This window comes from Bison bison, unplaced genomic scaffold, assembly GCF_000754665.1.
Source record: "Bison bison bison isolate TAMUID 2011002044 unplaced genomic scaffold, Bison_UMD1.0 scf7180017864184, whole genome shotgun sequence".
NCBI classification, from domain to species: domain Eukaryota; kingdom Metazoa; phylum Chordata; class Mammalia; order Artiodactyla; family Bovidae; genus Bison; species Bison bison.
The window spans coordinates 871210-882156 of NW_011494756.1; the positions used below are offsets into that span (position 1 = coordinate 871210).

The 10947-nt window shown below is 51.5% G+C and overlaps 1 protein-coding gene across 1 annotated transcript in view; it reads left to right on the forward strand.

Annotated features, from left to right (window-relative positions):
• Positions 1–2447, forward strand: part of EFCAB6 (EF-hand calcium binding domain 6) — a 255659-nt gene extending 253212 nt beyond the window's left edge. The window contains exon 32 of the mRNA XM_010843633.1: positions 2325–2447. Within this exon, the coding sequence (XP_010841935.1) occupies positions 2325–2447 (123 nt within the window). The remainder of the gene's footprint in view (positions 1–2324) is intronic.
• The last annotated feature ends 8500 nt before the right edge of the window (positions 2448–10947 follow it).

Genomic DNA, 10947 nt, shown 5'->3' on the forward strand with positions numbered 1-10947 from the left:
GCATGACGACCTCGGGGACTGAAGCACGTCCCGGGCCTGGCTACTCAGGGTCCACAGACCCCAGCCCTGCCCTGCAAGAGCCCCCCACTCAGCCCTCCCCTCTCCCTCTGCTGTCCTGGCATGGAGGGGCTGCCCACCCTGGTCCATGCAGTCTGGCCAACCAGCTCCCCCGGCAGAGACTGGACTCCGGGGCCTCCCCTGCCGGTCTGGGGGAGCACCTCGCCCGCCCCAGTCCTCCAGCTGTAATCGCCACGGCCCCCACAACCCCACCTCTGGAACAGAATCTATGCTAGACTTTACCCCGCAGAACCTCTGGAGGTTAACCTTTGGAGGGTTTCCTCCCGAAGGAAAGAAACGGGCCACCCTCGAGGGTGACTTAAAACTCCCACATTTGGAATAACGCAGAACTCCTCAAATTGTCAGCGGGCCTGGTCCCATTCTTTGCTTCTCTCTCCCATCCCGTCCTAGCTAAACACTAAGGTTGAGAAAATAATTTAAGTCTAGAATGTTAGATTAAAAATCAAATATCACAGCCAGGAAAAAAACCTCAGTCAACACATCAAAGCAAGAAAGGGTTATGACCTCTCAGTGCACTTAGGAAAAATGTATTCCTTAGATTTCTCTGCGCTTCAACAACTAAGACAAAAAAATTTTATGTAAAAAAGCTTTTCTTAAATAGCGATGCAGGCAGATGAGCGGCAGTTAGTGGGTCTGAATTTGCAAGGACCCCATGCAGGGCACTAGAGAGTGAGGGGCCCCTGGAGCAACCTCCCCCCACCAGCAACACACACGCAGAGGGTGGGGCCAGGCCTGTCGCTGGCGGCGGTGAATACCCTGTCACCTCCCCAACGTGGCCTCCAGCTCACAGCGCTGGTTAGTCACTCACTCATGTCCAACCCTTTGCAAGACCATGGACTATAACCTGCCAGGCTCCTCTGCCCATGGAATTCTCCAGGCAAGAATACTGGAGTGGGTTGCCATGCCCTTCTCCAGGGGATCTTCCTGACCCATGGATCAAACCTGGGTCGCCCGCATTGCAGGCAGATTCTTTACTGTCTGAGCCACCAGAGAAGCCCCGGTCTTTACTTTGGGGTCAAATACAATTCTCAGCCAGAGAAGAGAAGGAAGATAACACCCTAAGAACTTGGGGTGGGTGACAAGCAGGGAGGGGGCAAGAGAAACGGAGACGTTGCCCTTGGCAATGAGACCCGATGGGTGCTGGGCCCTCTGGACACCCAGGTTCACTCCCCTTTCCTGCTCTCAGCCCATCAGCCCCAGAGGCAGGCCAGGTGACCTCAGCCCCACGGGCCTGGGCCAGTCCTGCTGGTCCTGGAGGAAACTTGGGTTCTTCCAACCGCACTCTCTAGCCTCCTCTGAGAAATGAATTATAACACAAAATATACATAGGAAATGTATAACCTAATCTTCATATTTATTTAATACGGTTTCTATCACAGTTTGTCTCAGTTGCATGTAACAGAGGTGAAATAAATCACAGCAGCTTAGACATGGTAGTCTTCTTCTCTCTCATGTAAAAGAATCCCAGAGGTAGGAAGTCCGGAGCTGGCATGGTGTCTGGACTGTCATCAGGGACATCTGTATTTTTTTTCCTACCATCCTCAATACCTGGATTCCTTCCCCAAGGTGGCCTCATAAGCCCAAGATGGCTGCTGGAGCCCCAGCATCACTTCAGCATTCCAGGCAGCAGAGAAGAGAGAAGGAGGGCATGCCTGTTTTCTTTAGAGGAGGCTTCCGAAAAGTCCAGCATAGCATTCTCATTTTGTTTTAGTGGCCAGAACTGTGAGAGAGGCTGAGAATTGTCACCTCTCATTTTGGCTGGGCACACAGCAGTCTGGAAGAAAATCAGGGTCTGATAACGGAAGGGGAAGGGCCAATGGGTATTGGTTGGGAAATCAGCAGGCTCTGGCAAGGGATGTATTACTGTTGAGTCATAACTACTCGATGAAGCCTGCACCTGCGGGCCTGCCCTTCTCCCCTCCCCTGAAGCTGCACCCCAAGGCTTCCTACCTAGTTAAGGCTCCGTGGCCAGTCTCCCCTCCAATCCCCTCCGCTCTGTCCATCTTCCTCGTCCTCCACGTTGACCAGCCTCACAACACCTGTGTTGCTAGACAGGGCTGCCTTGTTGGAAGGGTGGTGGGGGCGGGAGGGGGGGCGGCGAGGGAGGGCGTGACTCTGGAGGTGGGCTGTCCAGGCTCGGGGTGGGAGGAGAGGTGGGCAAGGGCCCAGCCTCTTCCTGGCAGCCAGCCTCCTTGGTCTTGGTCTTGAACGGCTCCAGTACCAGGGGCGGCTCCTCTCCCCTGCAGGTCCTGAGGCAGTACAGCATCAACCTCTCCGAGGAGGAGTTCTTCCACATCCTGGAGTATTACGACAAGACTCTGTCTTCAAAAATCTCCTACAACGACTTCCTCAGGGCTTTCCTCCAGTAGGGGCCCTGCACTGTGAGCCCAGTGCGGACAGACAGGGACCGCAGGGTCCCCACGCCCCGGGAAATCTATCAGCAGAGGGTCTCATGAATGTCCGGGGCATCCCCCCAGGCTCAGCCCACGCCCACACCCACACCCAACCTGCATCTTTGTGAGGTCAGCCCAGGCCTGGGCTCCAGGGTTGGCAGCGGCTGCTCTGGAAGGCCCTGGGCTGCCCCATTGAGCTCAGGACCCCTCTTAGTCTGAGCAAATTAAAATGTTAGCCTTTGCAAGAATGATTCTTGAGACTTTAAAAGAACCACCAACAATAAACTTGGAAACTCAGAATTTCTGCCAGCTTTATTCGTTAAGAGCCTGCTGGGTGACTCAGGGACACCCTCCTCCTCCACACAGGCCCCGGGGCTTCCCCGACATGAGGCAGACCTGCGCCCCTGCCAGGCTTGTCCACAGGGCCACCTCTCTGTCCTGGGGGCACAGGCACCAGCCGGACCCCACGAAGAGCGGCCGACATCTGAGTCAGGCCCCATCGGTGCAGCGGGGGCTCAGCCCTTCCGGGCCCAGCGGTACCCGTTTCAGAACACAGCAGGGTCTGACAGACCAAGTGCTGGGCTGTGTGCTTAGTCACTCAGTCGTGTCCGACTCTTTGCAACCCTTGGACTGTAGCCCGCCAGGCTTCTCTGTCCAAGGGGTTCTCCAGGCAAGAACACTGGAGTCAGTTGTCATTTCCTCCTCCAGGGCACCTTCCCAACCCAGGGATCGAACCCAGCTCTCCCTCTTTACTGTCTGAGCCACCGGGGAAGTCACACCAGGGAAGACAAGCCAAGTTTTAAATCACCATAATTCTACCTACCCGTCATGAAGCAGATGGAAGGGAAACAGAGCCTGTTTCCTTCCTGAAGGTTCTGGAAGGAACTGGAGAGGCAGGCAAGAGGGCTGCCCCTGAGCTGTGTGACCCCAGCTGTCAGGGAGGGGTGGGGACCAGGACCCTCCACTGTCACCCTGAGTAAACTCAGGAGCACGACACAGCCCAAGGCCCTCCCTGGGGGGGGCACCACCCAGCACCCACCGCGGCCCCAGCCACCAGGAGGGCAGGTTCCGCGGGGACCTGGGCAGTGGCCTAGCTTCTCCTCCCCTTTCCTGGGGCCATGACCACGCCTCTTCCTCCTCTCCATGCTCCCTCTGGACGCAGCCATGGCTGCTGATCAGGGAAGGAGGCCAATGTTCAAACAGAAGCCACAGGGGCTCTTAGAAAGCCAGACCAGCGCCAACCTCCTTTGAGCCCCGCCGGCCACACCACACTCCAGCCAGCCGGTGGGGTCTCCACTCCCACTGCAGAGAGGGAGACACCAAGGCCCCAGAAGAGGGGAAGGATGCCCTGTGGGATGCATGGGAGTGAGGAGGCGGCTCCTGGTGTCCTGCTCAGCCTGGCCAGGGAGGCATCAGCGACCAGGCTGAGGAGGTCTGGCTGGGCCAGGACTGGGGAAACCCCAAGATCCCAGAGAATCTGGGAGCCCTGGGGGAGTTCAGAGGAGGAAGATGCCCACCACAGGGGAAGGGGTGCCCAGGCAGCCTGAGTTCAGGGAGGAGGATGTAGGATGGGGCTGTGGTTCCAAGTCGATGCCGTGGAGCAGAAATGCCCTCCACCCCGGCAGCTCTGCTAAGAGGGAAGGTGGGTGGATGCCCCTGCCCCAGCATTCGGGGCCCCTCCTGTGTGTCCAGCCCCTGCCCCATGTGCCCGGCTTCAGCCTTCCTGAGATGCCTCTCACACAACCTTGCACTCTTCACCTGCTTCTCAGGGAATGCCAACTTGTCCTTCAGCACTCAGTGCAGAGCCACCTCTTACAGGAAGCCTTCCTGACTTCCCCAGGCTGAGCTGGGCATTTCCTTCAGTACGTTCAACAAGTGGCAAGTGGCTCATCCTGACACAGAAGCAGGACTCAGTGGGGTCATAACTGGCCACACCCAGACCACCAGCCCTCCTGAAATATTCTCAGAGTACCTGTGGTGTCAGTGACACTGGGTTCAAGTTCCAGCTCTACCGTGACACCCAGCCAGGTCACTTTGCCCTCTCTGAGCCTCAGTTTCCACATCTGTAAAATGGGCAATCATCCCCCCCCCCACACACACACACACAATATACACACACATGGAAAGAGCTTAGCCCTGCAGTGGGGTTTCTCTCTCAGAGTTAGCAGGGCTTCCGAGTAGAGGGTTGTAGGTGAGTGGGCTATTAGCCACACCCTCCCTTAACCCCAGGAGAGCTGGGGCAGCTACTGCTTTCCTGACACCTGGACCCTTCAAGCCTGAGTCAAGAGAGCAACGCTGGACCAAGGGTCGGGGTGTCCCGCTGCCCCGCTCATCCCCTGGCCCGTGTGCAGCTCTCCTCTCTGAGCCTCCATCACCACATCTGCAAAATGAAGAGGACCCCTGCTTGCCTCGGGCTCATCCATCCATGGGTCTTTTCCCAGCCCCACGGGTCACACACACACCTGCCTCCTAGAGCCCCCAACAAGGTAGATCAAAGACGATCAAAAGAGAAGGGATCAGGCCTGGTGGGGTGCCGGGGTCCAGCCCCGGCTGATCCAGGGTATTCGAAGGAGAGACGGCGTCGGCGAGGATCAGGAAACAACTGCTTAATTAAACGTTAATTAAGGATATAAAGAGTAATAGAATGAGGATAGCTCAGTGAGGAAATTCAGTGGAGAAAAGCGGCTGAAATAAGGATAGCTCAGTAGGAAAATTCAGTGAAGAAAAGAGGCTGAATAAAATTCCAAAGCAGGGAATTAACGTCACCTACGAAGGCCGCAGGCGTCCTCCCGTTCTCCCGAAGGAGAGGAGACACTAAGGCCTCCCCGGTCGGATCTTAGAAGCCCAGGCAAAATTAGTAGGCTTGACGAGCTTCCCCGCCTCAGAGGAAAAATTCAGCCAGAAGGTGAAAGAAAGAATGACATAGGGAGACCAAATTTCGGTGAACAAAAAGGGGCGTACTTTATTTTCCAAAGTAGTTTATACCTTAAGTTGTGCATAGAGGATAATGGGGGAAGGGGTGGAGTCATGCAAGGACAGCAGTTCCTGGTCCTAATCGAAGCCAGGCTTTCAAACTTATCATATGCAAAAGTTCAGGTGAATTACATCATCTTCTGGCCAGGAGGCTTGTTAACATTTTAAGAAACATATTTTTCTCTAAAGGTGATTATTCCAAAGTCAGGCACCAGCCTCCAAAAAAGCATTAGACAAAGCTGCATTCCTATAGGGCAAAGGTGAGGTGGGCTCAATCAAGAAAAGAATTAACTCAAGGGTCCAAGGTTACAAACATTGAGGCTACTACTTACATTTCTATACACCCATTCTATCCATCAATACACTGCCAAGGACACAGTAGGTAAGGGGTATGGAGACTTAGCAGCAAACATTGGCCCAATAAGTGAAAAACCCTTCACCAATACAATTTCTAATCAATCTTCTAACTACTCAAAGGAATCTGTGTTTAGACAGTTTAGAACACCTCCTGCCTCTCACAGTTGGGAGGCTCTGAACAATCACATGTGGCCGGAAAAACCTATTCAGGCAGGCTAGAGGATTTCCAAAGGAGTTTGTAGGTTGAAACACTGTCACACCCAGGAATTGTTAACTGGAGCTGTAAGCTAACTCTTTTTTCAGAGAGAGGTAGTGGGGGACAGCCCCCCGTGAAGTCAGAGGTGTAGGTGAAGGCACAAAGCAGAAAGTAGGCAGACTCTGGTTTTGGGGGTAGATGCTCGAGAGTTTCCAGGGGGACTCCTGAGGCTCGATCCCGCCTTTGCGTATGCCGAGCCTCCTTCCTCAAGACCTTTGCCACGGGCGGAACTCGCTCTCCCCCTGGGTCTACAGAAGCCCGAAGAGCCCTGGCTCCATGCCTAGAGCTGGACCTCAGACGGAACCACAGCAAGAGGTCAGAGGAGGGCTTCAGCCCAGGGCCCTCAGAGTCAAAGCGGGGAGCCTGGGGGCTGGGCCGCTTCCGGAAGGCAGCCCCGTGTTCCCAGGTGGGCTCTGGGGGCCCTCTCCTCTCTTTCCTGGGCCCTTATATCCTGGTCAGGTGTCTTCAGCCCTGGGTGTCCTTCCTAGGGCCTGGCCCAGGTGCGAGCAGCAGCCCCTCTGGATCCCAAGGTGTAGAAAGAACGGAGTGCCTGCTTTCCCCACCACAATAGAACTCACATGAGAGCAAATGGCCCCACCTGTCTCCCCTTCGTGTATCCACGTCCCTTGCTTTTGACCTTGAAGTCCCTGTCTCTGAATAACATCCATTTCCCCACTCCTTGAAGCCACACTCAGCCACGTGACTTGTTTTGGCCAAAGAGCCACAAATCAGCATGATACAACCGAGGTCTGAGAAGCACCTGTGGTTTGGGGCCTTGAGATCCTGGAGAGGGCATCACTCCCTCCTGTACAAGACCAAAGGAGATTAACAACTTTCCGTAAACCCATCAGAGAATGGAGTCAACACAGACAGTTCACTACGGTCTGGAGATAGGTACCTTCAAGGAGATGCCAGACCCAAGCGCTGGCTTTTACGGGCTAGACACAAAATACCATGTAAACCAGCAAGAGGATTCTGCTGTAACATTTCAACAAATTGCCCAAAACCAAATGCAGGCTAGCCTGAGGACGTGGAGACTCGGGGGACTCTGACACCAAGGAACTGGGATCCTCCAGGAACCACTGCAGGAGCTCACGGACATCAGGGGGTCCTGGAGAAAGCTGCCACATTCCTGCACCCGTCGTGGAGGGGCTAGAGGAGGAGCCAGCTGACACTTTGCCAGAATCCACCTCCCTGTCCCTCGAAGGGAGCAGAAAAGCGCACCATGCAGGGAAGAAGACACCAAGACTGTGCCCGAGGGCACTGGTGGGACCCCAGCGCAGGAGAGGGGGCAGAGCAGGCACTCCTCCTGGGGGCAGGTGGAGGAGAAACCCACGCAGGAGCACAGGGGCACGGAGGAGGGCTCCCAGTGCTCCCAGGGTCTGAATCAGAACCACCCCCTCCCCTATCACCACACCAACCATCACGGAATAAAAGGGGAACCAGCTAAGAGAGCTGCAGGAGCCCGTCTCTCCAGGGGGCCGCACAGAGGAAGCCCCAAGGCAAGGAGGGAGCAACGACAATGCAGCCCAAGTTCTGATGAGGTTGACCCGAGCCCCACACTCAACTCCCAACAGAAAGACAAATTCTTCCCCAAGCATAAAAATGCTTACCTCAGTATCTACTGGGCATCCTGGGTGGCGCTAGTGGTAAAGAACCCACCTGCCAATGCATAAGAGAGGAGACATAAGAGACGTGGGTTCAATCCCTGAGTCGGGAAGATTCCCTGAAGAAGGACACGGCAACCCACTCCAGTATTCTTGCCTGAAGAATCCCATGGACAGAGGAGCCTGGCGGGCTACAGTCCATGGGGTCACAAAGAGTGGGACTTGGGGGCACGGGCACCAGCCGGACCCCACGAGGAGCAGCCAACATCTGAGTCAGTGACTCAGTGACTTAGCACATGTGCTCAGTATCTACTGTCCTTTTGTATCAGAAGTTAGCAAACCACAGCCAGGGGACCAAATAGGGCCTGGGTTCTATCCCTGGCTTGGGAACTGGTCTGGCATGCTGCAGCTAAGACCCAGTGCAGCCAAATAAATTTAAAAAAATTTTTAACAGATTATAAATTAAAACAAAATTTTGTAAATATTCTTATATATATGTATGTTTGTATGCTCGGTTGTTCAATTGCGTTCAACTCTTTGCGACTGTATGGACTCTAGCCTGCTAGTCTCCTCTGTCCATGGGATTTTCCAGGTAAGAATACTGTGGGTTGCAATTTCCTTCTCCATATATATATATACACACACACATATGTATATATGAAAAGTAAAGGAATCCCTTTTTTATTTTTTTTAATAAAAAAGAAACTAGAGTAGCCAAAACAAACAGCTCTTTTTGCTCTCTGTGAAAAAGGGCAAAAGCATTCATACCACCCAACTTCAAGATTTAGCCATAAAATTATAGTAATCAATAAAATATGATTTTGACAAGATCACAGCACTTTGATCAATGGAACAAAATAGAGTGTCCATAAATAAATGCATGCAAATGTAATCAACTGACTTTTGACAAATGTGCAAAGGAAATTAAATGGGAAAATAGTGTTCATTTGAAAAAATATGAAATTGTCACGTATCTCACACCTTACACAGAAAGCAACTCAAAATGTATTGTAGACCCAAGTATAAAATGTCAAACTATAAAATTTCTATAAGAAAACATCAGAGAATCTGCGTGACCTGGGGTTGATCAATGGGCTACACCAAAAGCACAATCTATAATAGAAAAAATTGATAAATTGGACTTAATGAAAATGAAAAACTTTTGCTCTGAGAAACTGTTAAAAGAGTAAAAAGACAACCTACAGACCAAAAGATTTGCAAATCATGTATTCATTTAAGGACTTGTGTCCAGTGCCTAAAGAACCTCAAAATTCAAACACACGAAGACAGACAATCTCGTTTTTAAGAAGGGCACAAAAGATCCGAGCATGCGCTTCACAAAAGAAATATGGCAAATAAACATATAAAAAGATGTTCAGCATCATTAGTCATTTAAAAATGGAAATTCAAACCACAATGAGATATAACACACCTACTCAAATAGTCAAAATTTTTAAATACCAAATTCTGTTGAGGATGTGGACTCACAGGAATATTCATTATTGCTGGTGGGATTACAAAAGCATGCCCTTCTCCAGGGGATCTTCCCAACCCAGGGATCAAACCCAGGTCTCCCGCATTGCAGGTGGATTCTTTACCAGCTGAGCCACCAGGGAAGCCCTTTTGGAAAACAGTGTGATTTAAAAAGGGCCAAATAAAAGAATCTTTTACATAATGGGACTGCTTCCTATAGTACCGGGGTCATGGATATATAACTCTACTGCTACTGCTAAGTCGCTTTAGTCGTGTCCGACTCTGTGTGACCCCATAGATGGCAGCCCACCAGGCTCCCCTGTCCCTGGGATTCTCCAGGCAAGAACACTGGAGTGAGTTGCTGTTTCCTTCTCCAATGCATGAAAGTGAAAAGTGAAAAGTGAAAAGGAAGTCGTTCAGTCATGTCCAACTCTTTGTGACCCCGTGGACTGCAGCCTACCAGGCTCCTCCGTCCATGGGATTTCCCAGGCAAGAATACTGGAGTGGGTTGTCATTTCCTCCTCCAGGGGTTGAACCCACATCTCCTGCATTGCAGGCGGGCTCTTTACCATCTGAGCCACCAGGGAAGCCCCTTACATGGATTAGTATTCTAAAAAATATTTCCTAGCTCTGTCCACTAACAGGGTCTAGAAATAGTGATACCCCAGTAGCAACTTGCCCACCTACAATCCAGATATGAATTTCTAAATAAAAAGAGCCAGAACTTGAAGGAGAAACAGCGAATGCACTGCGACAAGGGAAATGCAAGATGAGCCTGCTCCAAAGTAAGGAAGTGAAACAAACAAACAAAAGGAATATGTCAGAAGAGCACAGGAACCAACGTGAAAGAACTCCCAAATGGTCAGAGTTAGAGCAGTCTGAGCAACAAAGTAAATGACAGCAATAGGTTCTAACCTAACAATTATCCACGCTGATGTAAATAAGCAAATGGCAGAGAAGGGGCAAATCTCCCTTACAGAACAATTTCAAATAATAAATGTAGGAGGGAAGAAGTTGGAATAGAAAATCACCATGAGAATACCGCAGTAACCACTGCTCCAGGCAAGACCCATGGATGGATGCTAAAATCAGTGGGAAAAGTGTTAGGCGGTTCAACTAGCCTGGAGATGGCTCCTCCAAAGGTGTAAGTCAATGTGGTGATTTTATCCTATGTCCACGTTCTTGGATGCCTCATTCCCCTCTCCTTGAGTGTGAGCTGGTCTAGTGACTGTTTCTAACAGACCAAGTATGGAAAAGGAAACCTAGCATCTTTCCAGTGGAGAAACCCAGCAGATATCCTGTAAGTGTGTGATCAAGATTAACAACCACGTGAACGTCCCTGGTGGCGAAGCAGGTAAGAATCCGCCAGCCAATGCAGGGGACACGGGTTCGATCCCTGATCCGGGAAGATTCCACACACTGTGGAGCAACTAAGTCCGTGGGCCACAGCTACTGAGCCTGAGAGTCTAGAGCCCCTGCTCCATAACAAAAGAAGTCACCGCAACGAGAAGCCTGCTTGCCGCAGCTAGAGAAAGTCCACGCACAGAAAGACTCAGGGCAGTGAAAAAAATCAATAAACAAATACTTTAAAAAAAAAGTTTAATAACCATGTGGTAAGTCACAGTGGTCTCACGTAACCCCAGTATAATGCCTTGAGAAGAACGCGTTACCTCCACACGCTTCTCCTCCTAACACACAACCACAGGCAAATCCTGAGAAATTATTGGAGAAACCCAGCTGGAGGAACAATCTACCAAATAGCCAGTCCTCAAAATTTTCAAGGTCATGAAAATTGAGGAAAGGCTGAGAA